This window comes from Pseudophryne corroboree, chromosome 12, assembly GCF_028390025.1.
Source record: "Pseudophryne corroboree isolate aPseCor3 chromosome 12, aPseCor3.hap2, whole genome shotgun sequence".
Taxonomy (NCBI): Eukaryota; Metazoa; Chordata; class Amphibia; order Anura; family Myobatrachidae; genus Pseudophryne; species Pseudophryne corroboree.
Window position 1 is genome coordinate 105,304,659 of NC_086455.1, and position 23,134 is coordinate 105,327,792.

The 23,134-nt window shown below is 46.2% G+C and overlaps 1 protein-coding gene and 2 pseudogenes across 1 annotated transcript in view; 1 reads left to right on the plus strand and 2 right to left on the minus strand.

The window, feature by feature from the left end:
• The window catches only part of TTC6 (tetratricopeptide repeat domain 6), a 660,756-nt gene that overhangs the window by 198,554 nt on the left and 439,068 nt on the right, over positions 1 to 23,134 (minus strand). The window contains exons 17-18 of the mRNA XM_063947843.1: positions 6,805 to 6,925; positions 4,204 to 4,354 (exon numbers count right to left, since the gene is read on the minus strand). Coding sequence (XP_063803913.1) covers positions 4,204 to 4,354; positions 6,805 to 6,925 — 272 coding nt within the window. The remainder of the gene's footprint in view (positions 1 to 4,203; positions 4,355 to 6,804; positions 6,926 to 23,134) is intronic.
• Positions 10,557 to 10,677, minus strand: LOC134981700 (5S ribosomal RNA; annotated as a pseudogene).
• Positions 12,009 to 12,129, plus strand: LOC134981701 (5S ribosomal RNA; annotated as a pseudogene).

Below are 23,134 nucleotides of genomic sequence, written 5' to 3' on the forward strand. Positions count from 1 at the left end.
AATAATACCCCTTCCCTTGTTGTAGAAGAGGTACCTTGACTATCACCTGCTGAGAGTACAGCTTGTGAATGGCTTCCAAAACCGTCTCCCTTTCGGAGGGGGACGTTGGTAAAGCAGACTTCAGGAAACGGCGAGGTGGATCTGTCTCTAATTCCAACCTGTACCCTTGAGATATTATCTGCAGGATCCAGGGATCTACCTGCGAGTGAGCCCACTGCGCGCTGTAATTTTTGAGACGACCGCCCACCGTCCCCGAGTCCGCTTGAGAAGCCCCAGCGTCATGCTGAGGCTTTTGTAGAAGCCGGGGAGGGCTTCTGTTCCTGGGAAGGAGCTGCGTGTTGCTGTCTCTTCCCTCGACCTCTGCCTCGTGGCAGATATGAATAGCCCTTTGCTCTCTTATTTTTAAAGGAACGAAAGGGCTGCGGTTGAAAAGTCGGTGCCTTTTTCTGTTGGGGAGTGACTTGAGGTAGAAAGGTGGATTTCCCGGCTGTAGCCGTGGCCACCAAATCTGATAGACCGACTCCAAATAACTCCTCCCCTTTATACGGCAAAACTTCCATATGCCGTTTTGAATCCGCATCGCCTGTCCACTGTCGCGTCCATAAAGCTCTTCTGGCCGAAATGGACATAGCACTTACCCGTGATGCCAGTGTGCAGATATCCCTCTGTGCATCACGCATATAAAGAAATGCATCCTTTATTTGTTCTAACGACAGTAAAATATTGTCCCTGTCCAGGGTATCAATATTTTCAATCAGGGACTCTGACCAAACTACCCCAGCACTGCCCATCCAGGCAGTCGCTACAGCTGGTCGTAGTATAACACCTGCATGTGTGTATATACTTTTTGGGATATTTTCCATCCGCCTATCTGATGGATCTTTAAGTGCGGCCGTCTCAGGAGAGGGTAACGCCACTTGTTTAGATAAGCGTGTTAGCGCCTTGTCCACCCTAGGAGGTGTTTCCCAGCGCTCCCTAACCTCTGGCGGGAAAGGGTATAATGCCAATAATTTCTTTGAAATTATCAGCTTTTTATCAGGGGCAACCCACGCTTCATTACACACGTCATTTAATTCTTCTGATTCAGGAAAAACTATAGGTAGTTTTTTCATACCCCACATAATACCCTGTTTAGTGGTACCTGTAGTATCAGCTAAATGTAACGCCTCCTTCATTGCCAAAATCATATAACGTGTGGCCCTACTGGAAAATACGGTTGAATCGTCACCGTCACCACTGGAGTCAGTGCCTGCGTCTGGGTCTGTGTCGACCGACTGAGGCAAAGGGCGTTTCACAGCCCCTGACGGTGTTTGAGTCGCCTGGACAGGCACTAATTGATTGTCCGGCCGCCTCATGTCGTCAAACGACTGCTTTAGCGTGTTGACACTATCCCGTAGTTCCATAAATAAAGGCATCCATTCTGGTGTCGACTCCCTAGGGGGTGACATCCTCATATTTGGCAATTGCTCCGCCTCCACACCAATATCGTCCTCATACATGTCGACACACACGTACCGACACACAGCAGACACACAGGGAATGCTCCTAACGAAGACAGGACCCACTAGCCCTTTGGGGAGACAGAGGGAGAGTTTGCCAGCACACACCAAAAGCGCTATATATATATCAGGGATAGCCTTATAATAAGTGCTCCCTTATAGCTGCTTTGTTATATCAAAATATCGCCATAAATTTGCCCCCCCCTCTCTGTTTTACCCTGTTTCTGTAGTGCAGTGCAGGGGAGAGACCTGGGAGCCGTCCTGACCAGCGGAGCTGTGAGAGGAAATGGTGCCGTGTGCTGAGGAGATAGGCCCCGCCCCTTTTCTGGCGGGCTCGTCTCCCGCTATTTAGAAAAATCAGGCAGGGGTTAAATATCTCCATATAGCCTCTAGGGGCTATATGTGAGGTATTTTTAGCCTTTATAGGTATTCATTTGCCTCCCAGGGCGCCCCCCTCCCAGCGCCCTGCACCCTCAGTGACTGCCGTGTGAAGTGTGCTGAGAGGAAAATGGCGCACAGCTGCAGTGCTGTGCGCTACCTTTAGAAGACTGCAGGAGTCTTCAGCCGCCGATTCTGGACCTCTTCTGACTTCAGCATCTGCAAGGGGGCCGGCGGCGCGGCTCCGGTGACCATCCAGGCTGTACCTGTGATCGTCCCTCTGGAGCTTGATGTCCAGTAGCCAAGAAGCCAATCCATCCTGCACGCAGGTGAGTTGACTCCTTCTCCCCTCAGTCCCTCGCTGCAGTGATCCTGTTGCCAGCAGGAATCACTGTAAAATAAAAAACCTAGCTAAACTTTGTCTAAGCAGCTCTTTAGGAGAGCCACCTAGATTGCACCCTTCTCGGCCGGGCACAAAAATCTAACTGGAGTCTGGAGGAGGGTCATAGGGGGAGGAGCCAGTGCACACCACCTGATCTGAAAAAGCTTTACTTTTTGTGCCCTGTCTCCTGCGGAGCCGCTATTCCCCATGGTCCTTTCAGGAACCCCAGCATCCACTAGGACGATAGAGAAACATCCTTTATTGCTATAATCATATATCGAAGGGATTTAGCCAATTTTGGCTGTAACTTTGCATCATCGTAATCGACACTGGAGTCAGAATCCATGTCGGTATCTGTGTCAACAATTTGGGATAGTGGGCGCTTATGAGACCCGGACGGTCCCTGCGACATAGGGTCAGGCACGGGTTGAGACCCTGACTGTCCCAATGCATCAGCCTTGTCAAATCTTTTATGCAAGGAATTAACATTATCATTTAAAACCTTCCACATATCCATCCAATCAGGTGTCGGCGCCGTCGGCGGAGACACCACATTCATTTGCTCCCGCTCCTCTCACACATAGCCTTCCTCATCAGACATGTCGACACAAGCGTACCGACACACCACACACACACAGGGAATGTCCTTTCTGAAGACAGTTCCCCCACAAGGCCCTTTGGAGAGACAGAGAGAGAGTATGCCAGCACAGACCCCAGCGCTATAATATCCCAGGAATAACACAGTAACTTAATATTAACCCAGTAGCTGCTGTATGTATAGTTTTTGCGCCTAATTATGTGCCCCCCCCCCCTCTCTTTTCAACCCTCTTCTATCGTGTATCAGCAGGGGAGAGTCCGGGGAGCTTCCTCTCAGCGGAGCTGTGGAGAAAAAATGGCGCTGGTGAGTGCTGAGGGAGAAGCCCCGCCCCCTCGACGGCGGGCTTCTGTCCCGCTTATACAGAAATTTTGGCGGGGGCTCATACATATATACAGTGCCCAGCTGTATATATGTGTACTATTACCAACATGAGGTCCCAAATGCTGCCCAGGGTGCCCCCCCCTGCGCCCTGAACCCTTACAGTGACCGGAGTATGTGAGGTGTGTGGAGCAATGGCGCACAGCTGCAGTGCTGTGCGCTACCTCAGTGAAGATCATGAAGTCTTCTGCTGCCTGTGAAGTCTTCTTTTCTTCTTATACTCACCCGGCTTCTATCTTCCGGCTCTGCGAGGGGAATGGCGGCGCGGCTCTGGGACGGACGGCGAGGGTGAGATCCTGCGTACCAATCCCTCTGGAGCTAATGGTGTCCAGTAGCCTAAGAAGCAGGACCTAGCTTCAGAGAGCAGGGCTGCTTCTCTCCCCTCAGTCTCTCGATGCAGGGAGTCTGTTGCCAGCAGAGCTCCCTGAAAATAAAAAACCTAACAAAATACTTTCTATCAGTAAACTCAGGAGAGCTCACTGAAAAGCACCCAGCTCCTCTGGGCACAGTATCAAACTGAGGTCTGGAGGAGGGGCATAGAGAGAGGAGCCAGTGCACACCAGGAACAAAATTCTTTCTTAAAGTGCCTATGTCTCCTGCGGAGCCCGTCTATCCCCATGGTCCTTACGGAGTCCCCAGCATCCTCTAGGACGTTAGAGAAAACGGGTTGAACACAATGGGCAATTTGCCTCTATTCAACCTCAATTACTATGTTACTATGTTACCATCCACACTGAAAGATATGAACGATTTACCGTTCACATATGAACGACATCGTTCATATCTTTCAAATATATCGCCCAGTGTAGGCCCCTTAACACATGTTGCACTTTCTATGAGGCTTGTTAAGTGCTGACCAAGGACTGGATCGCTAAAATCAAACATTTGGAGATGCCCCTCTAGAAATCTCCCTTTTGCCCCTGAAATGTCTGTTCATATTTTCATATTATTATTACAAGAAAAGGTACCTGTCTGTAAGTCTGAGCCCTGCAGAGATATGCTCGTATACAGACAGGGTCAACTTTTATTGCTGCAGAGAAGTGATGAATTGCTTGAGGATACTGTTGTAGGTGCAGGAGACAGATTAGACCCAGATTCACGTGCGCCACAGTCACACTTCTGAAGGAAAGCAGCAAAAAAATGTAACAGACAACATTTATGTAAGTTATACAGTTCGGTACAGACCTGGACATTGGATGCAGTTATATTTACTGAGCAGCTCTATGTGCAAAAATAACTGAAACAAAGCAACAAAAATAAATCTCCCAGTGTAAAGAAGTTGGTGATAAACACAGAAGCAAGTAAAATAATAAAGACAATGAAGAAATGTTCTTTTATAATAAAGGAGGTGGAAAATGAAGGATAGAAGATGTGAGTCTTTTATTTTATTTACAAGAACCATTTTAATTAAAAATCTTGATTCAGCCCGTTGGGGCTTAAGGTCTTAAGTGTGAATATTAAGACCTTAAGACCTATGTTCTTATCCCTCCATGTTGTTTTGACATGTTTGATCCCCAGAAATCTTTTTAGGTGTTCGGGTGAACATTCGTGTTTTCATTTGAAATGATTCGAAAGGTAACACTTTACTTGTTATAATCACCCTTACAGCAGAAACTTCTAAATAACCTTTCAATATTGCCCTACCTCAGTGTACTCTCTCATCTGTGGTTCATTGTGAATTACCATGGTTCTTGGCGTTACCCGAGGAGCACCCGTAGCAGATACGGTAAAAGTGACAGGACCAAATTCTACACACTGGAAGAACAATCCAAATTTTTATCTGACTGTCCATTTGGGCGTTAGCGTTCACGCAACTTCAGCCACACATGGGTAATGATGCCATTATGTCAACTCCTCTTCATCCCCTTAGGGGAGGTTTATTAATATTCTAATTACGTTGTTTTCCCATCTCTCACCTGTAGAATAACTGTCAGGGATTGCCGCCAGACACGGCGATGCTTACCTGCACGCTGGTGTACTTTGCTGCAGAGGTCATGTGTGCTTCCATGCTGTCCCTGCACATCAATTCCAGTTCCAGCTCCCCACAGTGCCCTGCTCTCCCTCCACTTCATTCGGGCCTACTTCCTCCACATCAGAGCTCCCTCCAAAACATTTGCATTCAGCTTACCATAGATTCTCCAACCACAGGCTCTGCAGCTGTTACTATACATGACTCTGCACACCAATCCACTGCTGTTCTCTCCTTTACCAATCTCTAGCCTAGCAGTGATCATCTGATCTGTTCCTCCTATCACCACTCGTCAGGGGAAAGATAAGGATTGCACAGGCAGAATACAGGTGCCTTGAACAACGTCGCTTCCTAGAGCTACGTTCCTGGGCTTCAGACTCCTAACTCCTGCAGCTAGTAGAAGTTCCAGTCTGTATCACCAGCACTCTAGTCACTCAAGTCTGGCCCTAGTCCAGTAGCAGTGCCGTCATCCCAGTTCCAGCCGGGTCAGCACTCCAGTCCAGTTCTAGTCCAGTTGCAGTGCCATCATCCCAATTCCAGCCTGGTCAGCACTCCAGTCCAGCCCTAGTCCGGTTGCAGTGTCATCATCCTGGTTCCAGCCCAGTCAGCACTCCAGTCCAATCCTAGTCTGGTTCCAGTGTCATCATCCCAGATCCAGCCCGGTCAGTACTCCAGTCCAATTTCAACCCAGTTCCAGTATTAACATTTCGGTCCCAGTCCGGTCTGTCTTCCTAGCTCCCAGATTCCACCACTGGCCCACCAAAGTCACAGTCGGGAACACAAATATCTCAGACCTGACAATACCTATGTTAAATTTCATCTTCCTAACATATTGGGAAGAGAATTAGTGATGAGTGAGTCAGTTTCGCGTTTTTGTAGTTTATGAAACTGTACACACTGGAGGTGCAATCCAAATTTTGATCCGATTGTCCGTTTGCAACGCAAGCCACACATTAGTAATGATATAATTATGTCAACATCCTTTTCATCCCCTTAGGGTAGGTTTTTTAAACTTCTAATTACATTGTTTTCCAATTTCCCACCTGCAGAATACCTATGTTAAATTACATCGGGTGATGAGTCAATCAGTGAGTAAGTGAGGGTTTTCGCATTTTTGTAGTTTATCAAATACTATACACTGAAGGTGTAATCAAAATTTTGATCTGGTTGTCCGTTTGGGTATTATTATTCACGCAACACAAGCCATGTATCGGTAATGATGTCATTATGTAAACCCCGTTTTCATCCCCTTAGGGGCGGTTTATTAAAATTCTAATTACATAGTTTTCATATTTCCCACCTGAAGAACACCTATGTTCAATTTCAGCTTCCTAACGTATCGGGTAGTAAGAGAATTAATAATCAGTCACTCAGTGAGTGAGTGTGTGTGGGGGGGAAGGGGGGAAGCTTTCGCACTTATATAGATTTTATTTATCTCTGTTCAACAGGACAAATGAGTACCCCTCCTTTTGGGTCTTTTTCCTCCTTTTCCCTTTACATGTTATGCTCTTTTGTAAGTTACCTATAATATCAATATCAAGATTTGTGAATACTTTTTTGCATACTGTTATGTAAATATTACAATTAAGTTTTAACATACCTATCCCAGGAAAGGACTTGTTCAAAGTCAAATGCAGCCTCCGACCATAGACCAAGGTCAGTGTAAAGAACACCACGGTGGAGAAAGGCTTTCAGATTTTCAAATCCATCATGAAGAAGCACTGCAGAATATCATAGAACACCATAAAACTATTTATTTTTAAACTGATGTATAAAGATGGGATCTTGTACGTAATGTGCTGGTGTACAAAAAGTTCCAAATAACATGAATAAACAAAACTAGGGGGTCAATCAGATCTGATCGCTGGGCAGCGATTTTTGCAGTCCTGCGATCAGATAGTCGCCGCCTACAGGGGGAGTGTATTTTCACCATGCAAGTGTGCGATCGCATGTGTAGCAGAGCTGCACAAACTGATTCTGTGCAGTCGCTGCGCAGCCCAGGACTAACTCTTCCTGTCTTACTCTTCCTGTGCGATAGAATCCTGATGATCGGGGCCGGAGCTGACGTCAGACACCCTCCCTGAAAATGCCTAAGTCCGCCTGCGTTTTTCCGGACACTCCTTCAAAACGGTCAGTTGCCACCCAAATACAGCCTCTTCCTGTCAATCTCCTTGCGAACACCCGTGCGAATGGATCCTTCGCACCATCCCATCACAGGGCGCCGACGCCCGTTGCAGCCGTGCGACGCGCCGGGGGGTCAGATCAGCAATCAGATCTGGGAGGGTCATTCAGATCTGCACAGCAATAATCAGATCTGAATGACCCCCCAAGGCAATACCTACTGTCTCTCATGAGGACACATGCACACTAACACCAACAGTTACTTTAATTAAAAAAAAAAAAAAAAAATAATAATAATAATAATAATAATAATAATAATACTGTAATACAGAAAGCAGTTTCTCCTTAGGCAAATGAATGGGGAGGTAAATGATCAGACACTGTGGGGTAGATTGGGCCTGACGCAGAATAGTATGTACTTCTGTATGCGGAGAGTATTTTGCGCATTCTCTGGAACAGAGTGCACGGAAGTATTGGCAGTGCGGATTTTTAGGCATTTCTATCACATCTATACTTACGAATGAAGAGATCTGGGTAACTGTGAGGTAATAATGCTAACCACTATGCCAACCATACTGCACATTTATTGCTATTAGTGTAGTGAAATTTTAAAAGCACTTAAAGTACACTCACTCAACACACAGAGCGGTTATCACTTTATAAATAAGGAGCAGATCACAAGTTTATGTTAAACAGAGTTATTTGTTGACATTGTATCAGTGTTAAGGGAGTTTCTATTTTAACAGTAAGTTTGCTTAATTCATTATCAGATTGCTTATTTTCTATGTTATGGTTTTCACAGTATACCGTATTATCAGACTAGGACATACCGGAGCTTCCTACTACGATGTCATGTCCGCACAAACTAAAACAGGCAGTGTTGCGCCCCCCCCCCCAAAAAAAAAAAAAAACAACAACAACAACAACCCATAAACACCTCCAACATTAGATATGTTTGCCTGATCACTGAATTGGGCTTCCCAGACACAGTGTGATCTAGTTTGAGCACTTTCAGCATGGGGCTATATAGCCTATGAATGAGGGTCACAAAATAAAATCTTGACATGTGTCTAGCTATCAGCCCTCCAGGGCAGGACTGGGACTAAAAATAGGCCCTGGCATTTAAAGTATACAGGCCCACCTCGGCGTCAGTGTCTGGCTCCTGGCATAGACTCCTCCCCTTACTATTCCTAACTCCTCCTTCTTCTTAGTATATGCTCTTAAAATCTAATTAATATTCGAACAACATACATGTGTACATCATTCTCTGTATTAAAATACATACAACAGAGCTCATACTGCAGGGGATTCAAATTTGTGCCATTTGATTGGTTTTGTTAGGTAAAGCTTGCACCTCATTTGGTGTAGGTCACACACAAAGAAAAAATGAAGGCATTATACTAATGGATCAAGACCTAACTTAGCAGTTGTAGAGGATTAGATGTTCAGCGTAGGAATTTTTAAGGTAGGGGTGCTGAATACAGAGGAGGACACATCTGTACACACCAAATCAGAACCGTAACTACACATGTACCCTATGTACTTAAAGAGCATTAATGTCCCCCTTTGATTTGAAGCAAGGAGGGCAAGCACCGTAGGCACGTCTGAAAGAAAGGTTGGTCTCATGGGTAGTGCCCCTTAGGCTGGGTACACATTTGATGAGATGCACACAATATATTGTCCGAACCAGTGGATCGGACGATGCACCGTTCACATAGTCCAGTGTGTATACACTGTGGGTCTAATTTAGACCTGATCACTCGCTAGGTTTTTTTTTTGCAGCGCTACGAACAGATAGTTGCCGCCGATAGGGGAGTGTATTTTAGCTTTGCAAGTGTGCGAACGCATTTGTAGCAGAGCTGTACAAACAAATCTTGTGCCGTCTCTGCACAGTCCAGGACTTACTCAGCCGCTGCGAACACTTAAGCCTGTCCGGGACCGGAATTGACGTCAGGAACCCTCCCTGCAAACGCATGAACACTCCCTGAAAACGGTCAGTTGCCACCCACAAACGCCTTCTTCCTGTCAATCTCCTTGCGATTGCCCGTGCGAATGGATTCTTCGCACAAACCCATCGCTGAGCGGCGATCCGCTTTGTACCTGTGCGATGCGCCTGCGCATGCATGCGCAGTTCTGACCTGATCGCATCGCTGCAAAAAACACTAGTGAGCGATCAGGTCTGTATTACCCCCTATATCGTTAACGATGCGTGCTCCCGCGGGTCGTTAACGGAGTCCAAAATCTTTAGTTCCAGTATTGAAATCTAAAGATATTATACTGCATGCACCTGGGTGTGGGTGGATGCTGTCACTGACGATATCGGTAACGATATCGTTCAGTGTGTATGTCCGATATATTTTCTTTTCACTTGATGATGTTGCATCTTATGCGCATCATCAAGTGTAGACTCAGCCTTGGTCACATTACACCACACAGTAGTGTCCCTTATTCACATCAAGCCACACAGTAGAGCCCAATCACATTATGCTACAGAGTAATGTCCCGTATATACATTATGCCATACAGTAGTAGTGCCCCTTATAACACACGCAACAGTAGTGCCCCCTATACATTATGCCACACACAGTAATGTCCCTTATAACACATAATGCCAGTTATTTGAGAGACAAAGATTGGAAACCGCACTGGTCTTATGGTGTATATGTATAATGATAGTTATCTGTAAATACTGATAATAAAATTTAGGGTTCAAATCCTTATTTCGGGGAGCAGATACGTACGGTAACACATTCCTTTTTGTATCAAAAGACTACCCATCAGTGGTGCTCCCCCGAGTCAGTTAAACATGGTGTGAACTTTGAAAAGAAAAAAGAAGACTCTTTTTGGGAAGCACTCATATACAGATAATATTGTACGACTCAATGTCAAAAAATAGCTAGCTAAAATACAAAATTTTTATTCATTCTCATTAAAAATGATTATTGGGGAGTTCAAAATGGCGCCAGTATATGTTTAAATAGTGACTTTGCGAAAATATGGGGAATGATGTACAGGATACAAGGTACCAATACCTAATTCTGGCCGAGATGGGTATATCCAGCTGTGGATCAGTCTGTGATTATAGGTTGCTCATTTGTTGGAAAAATGACCGTCATTTGTAAACTGCTATATATCCCAATTGGGAATTTTGATCCTAGCAGATGATTGAATCATAGGTCATAACCGAGACATAAGATAGTGCTCTATTAATAGTGACAGGTGGGCGGCAAATATTTGCAGTACCAGGGTGTTCCTTAGTAGTCTCCTATCCAAGTACTTAACCCGGCCCTCCACTGCTTGGCTTCCAAGATCAGATGAGATTGGGCATCTCCAGCGGGGTATGACCGCAGACCTTATGCTCACCCTTGTCACGCTGTGTCCAAAATTGGGCACAGATAAGAGCCAATTATTAATGTCGTATGAGCCACAAGTTTGAGAGAAACACAGCTGGTTTGATGTGAAAAGAAGGGGGGGATTTCTTATCACAGATGATAAGGTATACTCAAGGTTTAAATACCCATCTAAATAGTCAGGGCTTAAGTCGTCGCAGTATACATAGGGAAAAGACCTCTATGTTGCATAATTATCACATGCATATAAATCTGACATTGAATAAATGATATTATTATAATCATGCAAAAGAAGGGAACCTCCAAATTTGGTCTCCAAAGCCACAGATTGCATGCGTAGTTACACTATAAATTCTGAAAATCACCTGAGCAATGAAAAATACAATTCTCAAAAACCAACAGCGAGTTAATATCAACTGAGTTGACACAGTATGTATTCATATGCAGTGTAAAGGAAAAGAAAGAAGGAGTTTTGTTTTTGTTTTTAAATGGGGTCCAAGGTTTAACAGATGTATCCACATCTGCTTTTTTGCGCTGATGCATAAATAATAAATATCCAAACCTGATATACAATTTTTCGGTTTAGATCCTACTTGTATGGAGAGGGAGATCCTGATGTCTGGATCTAAACCAAAAAATTGTATATCAGGTTTGGATATTTATTATTTATGCATCAGCGCATGGACAGGTATTTATCAAAATCCTACCTATATGTTACACAGACTGCTATACAAAATTGAGTGACACTAATTATCAACAGTAAAGGAATAAGTACCAAACTGCATTGGGGTCCATATCCTTATCAAAAAAGCAGATGTGGATACATCTGTTAAACCTTGGACCCCATTTAAAAACAAAAACAAAACTCCTTCTTTCTTTTCCTTTACACTGCATATGAATACATACTGTGTCAACTCAGTTGATATTAACTCGCTGTTGGTTTTTGAGAATTGTATTTTTCATTGCTCAGGTGATTTTCAGAATTTATAGTGTAACTACGCATGCAATCTGTGGCTTTGGAGACCAAATTTGGAGGTTCCCTTCTTTTGCATGATTATAATAATATCATTTATTCAATGTCAGATTTATATGCATGTGATAATTATGCAACATAGAGGTCTTTTCCCTATGTATACTGCGACGACTTAAGCCCTGACTATTTAGATGGGTATTTAAACCTTGAGTATACCTTATCATCTGTGATAAGAAATCCCCCCCTTCTTTTCACATCAAACCAGCTGTGTTTCTCTCAAACTTGTGGCTCATACGACATTAATAATTGGCTCTTATCTGTGCCCAATTTTGGACACAGCGTGACAAGGGTGAGCATAAGGTCTGCGGTCATACCCCGCTGGAGATGCCCAATCTCATCTGATCTTGGAAGCCAAGCAGTGGAGGGCCGGGTTAAGTACTTGGATAGGAGACTACTAAGGAACACCCTGGTACTGCAAATATTTGCCGCCCACCTGTCACTATTAATAGAGCACTATCTTATGTCTCGGTTATGACCTATGATTCAATCATCTGCTAGGATCAAAATTCCCAATTGGGATATATAGCAGTTTACAAATGACGGTCATTTTTCCAACAAATGAGCAACCTATAATCACAGACTGATCCACAGCTGGATATACCCATCTCGGCCAGAATTAGGTATTGGTACCTTGTATCCTGTACATCATTCCCCATATTTTCGCAAAGTCACTATTTAAACATATACTGGCGCCATTTTGAACTCCCCAATAATCATTTTTAATGAGAATTAATAAAAATTTTGTATTTTAGCTAGCTATTTTTTGACATTGAGTCGTACAATATTATCTGTATATGAGTGCTTCCCAAAAAGAGTCTTCTTTTTTCTTTTCAAAGTTCACAACACATAATGCCACACAGGAATGTCCCTTATAACACATAATGCCACACAGGAATGTCCCTTATAACACATAATGCCACACGGGAATGCCCCTTATAACACATTATGCCACACAGTTATGCCTCTTATCAGTGTCGGACTGGGGCATGAAGGACCCATCGGGGTAATGCAGTGATAAAGGCCAATGCTTAGGGGTGTGGCCAGCCTCCAGAGGGGATGTGGCCAGCTGCCACAGAGTTGGCTAACCATTAGATAGTGCATGTCTGGGCCCCTTGATAAATATATACAGTAAATACTGGTAGTGCATGCATGATAATGTAACAGATTGATAACAGGAAAGCACTTTAGAGAATACACCATAGTCCTCAGCAGCATAAGGTAACATTTGTATAATGTATAATTCAAATGCACAGTCTGGAACCTGATCCCTAGAGGAGGGGGTGGGCCGCAAGGCAGAGGGGCCCACCGGGGTTATCCCCTTTACCCCTCTGGCCCAGTCCGACCCTGCCTCTTATAACACATTATGCCACACACAGTAATGCTCCGTACACATTATGCCATGCAGTAATGCCCCTTGCACATTATGTCACACAGTAATGCCCTTTACATATTATGCCATGCAGTAGTAGTGCCCCCTATAACACATTATGACACACAATAGTAGTGCCCCTTATAACATTATGCCACACAGTAATGCCACCGCTGCAGACGCTCCTATTTGGCTGCTGGTCCGCAAGCTCGATTGGCTTGTGGTCAGTGTCAGATTTTAAATGATGGTGGTGCTGCCGCTCATATGGCTGTCTGCTGGTGCAGCTGGTGGCTTGGCACAAATTGCACACCACTGCCATCTGGGCCCCCTCGGTGGCACTGGGTGGATCGGTCCATTTGGTCGAGAACTGCCAAATGGCAAGCCCGTCACCGCAGCCCACTATTCTCACCATGCTCATTATTGCTTGATTGTTTGCTAAGGTTTTTTTTCTTTACTATATGAACTGCATACTGTACCTTAATATGCCTTTAGTCTGGGACACCTATGATTTATACAGGTTCTGTGCCTGGTTAAAACCAGGTGAAATGCAGGTGTGAATTTAGCCAGCCACAGAACCTGTGTAATTCTCAAATGTTCTGGATTAAAGGGATATTATGGCAAATATATATACAGTATGTACGTACAATAAAAGATTTTAGAAAAGCACTTCTGGGTGGCCCAGGGCTGTGGATATGTATCAAGAACATCAGGATTGTGTTTGAGGACTGGTATATTTCTGCCAGGTTTCTGACGGACATGTTTTAAAAACCCCAGGAAAATGTTTGATGTTTTTTCAAAGGCTTGCTAAGAGCTTGTTGGCTTTGGTAATAGCTGACTATGGGTTCCTGTGGTTATGGATGGAGAGTGAGAATGGGTTCCATCCATTAGGCCCATTTCAGGTCTTTAGGGCCTCTACACTAGGTTCATTAGCACATGCACCTGTGACTGCTGCCTGGGGGAAGGCATTGCCTTTCTATCACTGCACTGTGATAGAAAACTTGCTATCTGGTACAAGTGCATACCCTCCAACATGACCCATACCATTAGGTACAAAATGCACTGTTCTTGGACTTCCTTTCCAATGGCAGCTCCAGAGGTGGGGCTGCAGCAAAGAACAAAATTCAGATAGGGGAGCCACATCAACTGCCACCCAAACTGCCAAACATTGCCTGCCGGGACTTATTGGCAGTTGGTGTGGCTCCCCTATTTGAATTTTGGACTGTGCTGCAGCCTCACCTCTGCAACTACCACTGGCAAGGAAATCCAGGAACAGAACATTTTGTACCTAATGGAATGGTGGAGGGTATGCAAGTAATAATTATTAATAATTAATAATTGTAGTTATATAGCGCTCTTTTTCCAAACAGGACTCAAGGCGCTTAGTAAACTATACTTGTTGAGACTACCAATGTTTTGCAGTTGACCGAAGCGATTTATGTTTAGTGCTGGACTGGCAAGGTGTTTATTTTGTTGTATTGTCATATTTATCTGCTTAATAAAACCGGCTGAGGTCAGTTGTACCAGAAACTTTAGACTTCTGTGATATCCCCTCTGCTGTTCAATAAATGTAATGTCTGTGAGTGTGTTATACCCCTTTTCCACCAAAATGCAGGTCCAACTTGGTTTATTGAACACAGTTTCAATGTTGACATGATCAATGCTGACATGGTGAACTTGTTGCAGAGGTTAAAGTGGCCCGGTACTTGTATATGGAGGCGGAATGCATTCCTCCTCTGCCGGCCCATCTTGCCTGGTCTGCACAGCTAACAGGCTCTGCAGCTGCCTGGTGATGTAGTTTGCTGTCCCACTCTGAAGCAGTGTGCGCAGCCCGGCCCTCCCATAACAATAGATAAGGCTCGGGTGGGCGGGCGCACTACAGGGACATGGCCCGCATCCCCCCTTTTTTGGCAGGCTTGCAATAAGACGCGATGACGTCACGGAGCGACATCTGGTCTTATTCCCGTGTCACGCCCGCGCGGAGAGGAGTGGAGCAGATGGACACATGGGGGGAGATTCAAATGTTTGAAAAGTCAGTTGGGAGTCTGTTTTTTCCTTTCTAATAGATAGGAAAAAACAGACACCCAACCGACTTTTCAAACATTTGAATCTCCCCCATGGACTGCGCTGTGCTGCACGCAGTGAGAGCTGCCTGTCACAACTGAGGGCCTAAGCTGACGGGAGGCAGCCTCAGTTGTAGGGGCTGAGATGTACCGAAACCTGGGAGGTTGTATCAGACCCCTGGACATGTAAGTAACATGAAGAATAACTGCCCGAAGGCATGACCACGACAACTTAGATAAAAGTCAATGATGTTTATTATGACAACTCCGCAACACAGCAGCAGTAAAAGAAAACATAAAAGTCAGCAGAGGATACATACAGTTCCTGGGTACTACAGGGTGGCAAGAGTAACAGGGCTCTGGTAGTGTGAGATAGTTCTTATAATCTTCTAGATGGAAAGTCCTTACCAGGCCCGACTGTAGCAATAGAGATAGCCCAGGATTGTACCAGCTGGTGTTCCAGGAAAAGCTGGGCTGCTGTAGATAAAACGGCTGCTGTGGATACTGGCTGGAACCAGACTGTTGTTGGCACGGAGTGGAAACTGGCTGGAACCAGTTAAATAATAAATGAACTTGAGAGCGATGAAATATGAGCTGAAGTTTGGAGTTTGAGAGCGGTGAAATTATAATGCCGGTGATAAATGATGATCTGCAGAAAAGGGTACCGGCACTTTAAGAAGAGCTGACCTCTGCTGGAAGCTGGATGCTGAAAGCAGGTAGATCTTTAGCTGGAAACAGATGAATCCAAATGGATCAGGAAGTCAGGCTACACCGCAGGTGGAAATGCTGGTGCGGGTCTCTATAGTGGAAGTCTTGAGACAGGAGCTGGAACCTGGAAGACAATCACAGGAGAGAGACAAACTGGAACTAGGTTAGACAACCGAAGCACTGACGCCTTCCTTGCTCAGGCACAGTGTATTTATACCTGCAGCAAGGAAGGGATTGGCTAGGCAATTATGCAGATTAACAATACTGATAACAGATTGGAGGAAATGATCAGGTGACAGAATCCAAGATGGCTGTGCCCATGCAGACACTTGGAGGGAAGTTTGGTTTGTAATCCATGTGGTAATGAAAACAGTAATGGCGGCGCCGGCCACAGGAGACAGGAGACGCCAGGCTGACAAGTGCACATCCAACCACGCGGACACAGCGGAGGCCGCGGCTGACGTAATCGCCACTCTGACACTCTGCATGCAGAAGCTCAGGGACGGCGGCGGAGGCCGCGGGAGACGCCATGCCAGATGTAATATGGCGTTACTGTGACAGCGTCTCAGAGAGACAGGAGAGGATGCAGGAATGTGAACATTAGGATAACAGATGGGATCCGGTCCTGGAGCGCTGAGCCAGCCTTAGGAGGCATCTGATGGGTAAGAAATGGCGTCCAGATACCCGGATCGTGACAGCACCCCCCCCCTTTAGGAGTGGCCCCAGGACACTTCTTTGGCTTTTGAGGAAACTTGGAATGGAATCTCCGGACCAAGGCAGGAGCATGGACATCAGAAGCATTGGTCCATGAACGTTTCTCAGGGCCGTAACCCTTCCAGTCAATAAGATACTGTAGTTGACCGTAACGGTGACGAGAGTCCAGGATCTTGGCCACTTCATACTCAACGCCTCGTTGAGTTTGGACTTTCGGAGTTGGAGGAAGTGAGGAATGAAACCGATTTAAGATCAGCGGTTTCAACAGGGAAACATGGAATGTCCTGGGTATCTTTAAGAAGGGAGGCAACTGGAGTCTGTAAGCAACAGGATTGATGACTTGTTAAATTTTAACAGGACCAATGTAGCGAGGTGCAAACTTCATACTGGGAACTCTTAACCTCAAATTCTTCGTGGATAACCATACCCGATCACCCACCTTGAGAGCAGGAACTGCTCGACGCTTCTTATCCGCAAACTTCTTGTACCTGAATGATGCCTTGAGCAGAGCTGATCGTACGCTCTTCCAGATATTGGCAAACTGATGCAAGGTGATATCCACTGCTGGAACAGAAGTTGCTGGAAGCGGTTGGAACTCAGGGACTTTAGGGTGGAATCCAAAGTTAGTGAAGAATGGTGTAGAAGAAGATGAGGAATGATACTGGTTGTTATGACAGAACTCGGCCCAGGGAAGTAATTGAACCCAGTCATCTTGAGAGGAGGACACATAGATGCGGAGGAAGGCCTCCAAGTCCTGATTCACCCTCTCAGTTTGACCATTGGTCTGAGGATGGTAAGCCGTGGAAAACTTTAGCTTGACTTGGAGGACTTGACATAAACTTCGCCAGAATTTGGCTGTGAATTGAACTCCTCGATCAGAGATAATTTCTTCAGGAAGACCGTGGAGTCGGAAGATCTCTTGTATGAATACTTGAGCCAACTTGGAAGCTGACGGAAGACCGGTGAGAGGAATGAAGTGTGCCATCTTGGTGAACCGGTCAACTACCACCCAGATGGTATTGAACTTGTTGCACATGGGTAAGTCTGTAATGAAATCCATCGACAAATGGGTCCATGGTCGACGGGGAACGGATAGTGGAACCAGTTGCCCCGCAGGCGACTGGCGGGATACCTTATGTTGGGCACACTTTGGGCAAGATGCAATAAACTCCAAGACGTCCTTTTTCAGAGTTGGCCACCAATAGGACCTAGAGATAAACTCCAGGGTTTTTTGGATACCTGTATGTCCGGCAAAACGGGAAGCATGAGCCCAATGCATGAGCTTCTTCCTTAGCATCGGCTTCACAAAACTTTTCCCTGATGGGGGCGTAGAGTCCATCCCTACCGTGGAGAATGCCAACGGATTTATAATAGGATGCTTGTCTGAAGACTCTGACTCATTTCCTTGCTCCCATGAGCGGGAAAGGGCATCGGCCTTGCGATTCTGAGAGCCCGGACAGAACTGGAGTTTAAAGTCGAACCTGGAAAAGAAAAGTGCCCATCTGGCCTGACGAGGGTTGAGACATTGTGCGCCCTTCAGGTATAAAAGGTTCTTGTGGTCTGTAAGTATGGTGATTGAATGAGAAGCTCCCTCCAACAGATATCTCCACTCCTCCAGAGCGAGCTTGATGGCTAGCAACTCCTGGTCGCCAATGGCATAGTTGCGCTCTGCTGGGGAGAACTTCCGGGAGAAGAAACTGCAAGGATGTACATGGCCATCTTTAGCCCTCTGAGATAACACCGCTCCTACTCCAACGGAGGAGGCATCCACCTCTAAGATGAAAGGAGAGTCGATGTCGGGCTGTTTCAGAACTGGTGCAGAGATGAACCTTTGTTTTAACAGATGAAAGGCTTGCATAGCTTCCTCAGACCACTTGGACGGGTTAGCACCCTTCTTAGTTAAAGCAGTAATAGGCGCCACAATGGTGGAAAAGTCTCGTATAAACTTTCTGTAATAATTGGCGAACCCTAAGAACCTCTGGACCCCTTTGAGGGTTAAGGGTACCGGCCAATTCCGGATTGCTTGTAGTTTCTCAGGATCCATCTCTAGTCCGGAACCGGACACAATGTACCCTAGAAACGGAATGGACTTGACTTCAAAGACGCATTTCTCTAACTTGCAATAGAGATGATTGACACGGAGACGGGACAGAACCTCCTTTACCCAAAAACGATGTTCCTCCAAATCGTTGGCGAAAATGAGGATATCATCTAGATAGACCACGACATGACGATATAAAATGTCTCTGAAGATCTCATTGACAAAATGCTGGAAGACAGCTGGAGCATTGCTCAATCCGAAGGGCATGACGAGGTACTCATAATGTCCGTCACGGGTGTTAAAGGCGGTCTTCCACTCGTCACCCTCACGGATCCGGATGAGATTGTATGCACCTCTCAAGTCCAGCTTTGTGAAGATGGTGTCACGATCCGGGTATCTGGACGCCATTTCTTACCTATCAGATGCCTCCTAAGGCTGGCTCAGCGCTCCAGGACCGGATCCCATCTGTTATCCTGATGTGCACATTCCCGCATCCTCTCCTGTCTCTCTGGACGCAGTCACAGTAACGCCTTATACATCTGGCATGGCGTCTCCCGCGGCCTCCGCCGCCGTCCCTGAGCTTCTGCATTCAGAGTGGCGATTACGTCAGCCGCGGCCTCCGCTGTGTCTGCGTGGTCGGATGTGCATCTGTCAGCCTGGCGTCTCCTGTCTCCGGTGGCCGGCGCCGCCATTACTGTTTTCCAGACCACATGGATTACAATCCAAACTTCCCTCCAAGTGTCTGCATGGGCGCAGCCATCTTGGATTCTGTCAGCTGATCATTCCTACCAATCCGTTGTCAGTATTATTAATTTGCATAATTGCCTAGCCAATGCCTTCCTTGCTGCAGGTATAAATAGGTTGTGCCTGAGCAAGGAAGGCGTCAGTGCTTTGGTTGTCAAACCTAGTTCCAGTTTGTCTCTCTTCTGTGAATGTCTTCCAGGTTCCAGCTCCTGTCTCCAGACTTCTGCTATAGAGACCCGCACCAGCATTCCATCTGCGGTGTAGCCTGACTCTCCGATCCATTCTGGACTCACCTGTTTCCAGCTACAACATCACCTGCTTCCAGCTTAGCTTCCAGCAGTGTACAGCTTCTCTTAAAGGGCCGGTGTCCTTTCTGCAGTTTACCACTCTCCACCGGTATTATTATTTCTCCGCTCTCAAATTCTACATTTCATCTACATTGCATCGCTCTCAAGCTTTATTTATTATTTAACTGGTTCCAGCCAGTATCCACTCCGTGCCAACACCTGTCTGGTTCTAACCAGTACCCACAGCAGCATTTTATCTACAGCAGTCCAGCTTTCCCTGGAACACCAGCTGGTACGACCCTGGGCTTTCCTCATTGCTACAGTTGAGCCTGGTAAGGACTTTCCAACTTGCAGATAATAAGAACTGTCTCATACCACCAGAGCTCTGTGGCCCCTGCCACCCTGTAGTACCCAGGAACTGTATTATTATTTCTCTGCTGATTTTTATGTTACTTTTTACTGCTACTGTGATGCATGGAGTTTGTCATAAATAAATATCATTGACTTTTACTCAAGTTGTCGTGGTCACGCCTTCGGGCGGTTTCTCTTCATGTTACTTACATGTCCAGGGGTCTGATACAACCTCCCAGGTTCCGGTACATCTCAGCCCCTACAACTGAGGCTGCCTTCCGTCAGCTCAGGCCCTCAGTTGTGACAGTAAGCACTGACCAAATGAATCCAGCCGGAGACCAGGATCAAGCGGCCAGGCCGATGCAAGAACTGGCAGCCCGACTTGAACATCAGGAGGCTGCACAGGGCCACATCATCCGCTGTCTCCAGGATCTCTCTACTCGGCTGAATGGGATTCAGACAACTCTCCGTGGATCAGGCGCATCTGGGGCGTCAACCACAGTAACTCCAACTATAACCCCACCCACCTTACCCGTTTCTGCTCCACGTCTTCATCTTCCAACGCCAGCAAAATTTGACGGATCTCCAAGATTCTGCAGGGGATTTCTCAACCAGTGTGAGATTCAGTTTGAGCTACAACCTGGCAATTTTCCCAGTGACCGTACAAAAATTGCCTACATCATCTCACTTCTCAGTGGCTCAGCCCTTGACTGGGCATCACCGTTATGGGAGAGGTCCGACACCCTGCTATCTTCTTACACTGCATTCGTGTCAACATTCAGGCGCATCTTCGACGAGCCAGGCCGGGTAACTTCAGCTTCGTCTGAGATTCTCCGTTTACGCCAGGGATCACATACTGTAGGGCAATATCTTATACAGTTCCAGATCCTGGCATCTGAACTGGCATGGAACGACGAGGCCCTGTATGCTGCATTCTGGCATGGTTTATCCGAGCGTATTAAAGATGAGTTAGCTACCAGAGACTTACCCTCCAAGTTAGATGAGCTAATCTCACTTTGTACAAAAGTTGACTTACGTTTCAGAGAGAGAGCAACTGAGCGTGGAAGATCATCTGCTCCAAAATCTTCTGCTCCTCCTCCTCGCCAACTGTCACCAACTAAAGATGAACCCATGCAAATTGGTCGTTCCCGTTTAACTCCTGCTGAGCGCCGAAGACGTCTCTCCGAGTCTCTCTGTCTTTATTGTGCAGCTCCGTCTCACACCATTAATGCCTGTCCCAAACGTCCGGGACTTCAAGTCCTAGCTCGTCAAGGAGAGGGCCGGCTAGGAGTAATGATCTCCTCTCCATCTCCTCAAGATTGTAATCTCCCAGTCTCGCTTCAAGTTGCTCAACGTTATCAGAACGTCATTGCCCTCCTGGATTCCGGAGCAGCTGGGAACTTTATTACCGAAGCCTATGTTAAACGGTGGTCCCTACCCACCGAGAGACTTCCTTCCTCCTTTTCCTTAACTGCCGTGGATGGCAGTAAAATTTTTGATACAGTTATTGCTCTAAGGACTCTACCAGTTCGTCTGAGAGTGGGAGATCTTCATTCCGAACTTATTTCACTTTTAGTGATTCCAAGAGCCACACATCCTGTGGTCCTGGGCCTTCCATGGCTCCGTCTTCACAATCCTACAATTGATTGGACGACTACGCAAATCCTGGCATGGGGTCCCTCCTGTGCTGAGACATGTTTGTTTAAAGTGTTGCCTGTCTGTTCTTCCTCCCCCAGGTCGTCTGATGTTCCACCTCCTCCATATCAAGATTTCACGGATGTGTTCAGTAAAGCTTCTGCTGATATCCTTCCTCCTCATAGAGAATGGGACTGCCCGATTGATCTCGTTCCAGGGAAGGTTCCACCTCGAGGCCGAACTTATCCGTTGTCTCTGCCCGAGACGCATTCTATGGAGGAATACATTAAAGAGAACCTAGCAAAGGGGTTCATTCGACCTTCTTCTTCTCCAGCCGGCGCAGGCTTCTTTTTTGTAAAAAAGAAAGATGGTGGTCTGCGGCCGTGCATCGACTACAGAGGTTTAAACGACATTACCATTAAGAACCGCTATCCTTTACCCCTGATTACTGAGCTCTTTGACAGAGTTAGTGGAGCTACCATCTTTACAAAGCTGGACTTGAGAGGTGCATACAATCTCATCCGGATCCGTGAGGGTGACGAGTGGAAGACCGCATTTAACACCCGTGAAGGACATTATGAGTACCTCGTCATGCCCTTCGGATTGAGCAATGCTCCAGCTGTCTTCCAGCATTTCGTCAATGAGATCTTCAGAGACATTCTATACCGTCATGTCGTGGTCTATCTAGACGATATCCTCATTTTTGCCAACAATTTAGAGGAACATCGTTTTTGGGTAAAGGAGGTTCTGTCCCGTCTCCGTGTCAATCATCTCTATTGCAAATTAGAGAAATGCGTCTTTGAAGTCAAGTCCATTCCGTTTCTAGGGTACATTGTGTCCGGTTCCGGACTAGAGATGGATCCTGAGAAACTACAAGCAATCCAGAATTGTCCGGTACCCTTAACCCTCAAAGGGGTCCAGAGGTTCTTAGGGTTCGCCAATTATTACCGAAAGTTTATACGAGACTTTTCCACCATTGTGGCGCCTATTACTGCTTTCACCAAGAAGGGTGCTAACCCGTCCAAGTGGTCTGAAGAAGCCATGCAAGCTTTTCATCTTTTAAAACAGAGGTTCATCTCTGCGCCTGTCCTGAAACAGCCTGACATCGACTCTCCTTTCATCCTAGAGGTGGATGCCTCCTCCGTTGGAGTAGGAGCGGTGTTATCTCAGAGGGCTAAAGATGGCCATTTACATCCTTGCAGTTTCTTCTCACGGAAGTTCTCCCCAGCGGAGCGCAACTATGCCATTGGCGACCAGGAGTTGCTAGCCATCAAGCTCGCTCTAGAGGAGTGGAGATATCTGTTGGAGGGAGCTTCTCATTCAATCACCATCCTTACAGACCACAAGAACCTTCTCTATCTGAAAGGCGCACAATGTCTCAACCCTCGTCAGGCCAGATGGGCACTTTTCTTTTCCAGGTTCGACTTTAAACTCCAGTTCTGTCCGGGCTCTCAGAATCGCAAGGCCGATGCCCTTTCCCGCTCATGGGAGCAAGAAAATGAGTCAGAGTCTTCAGA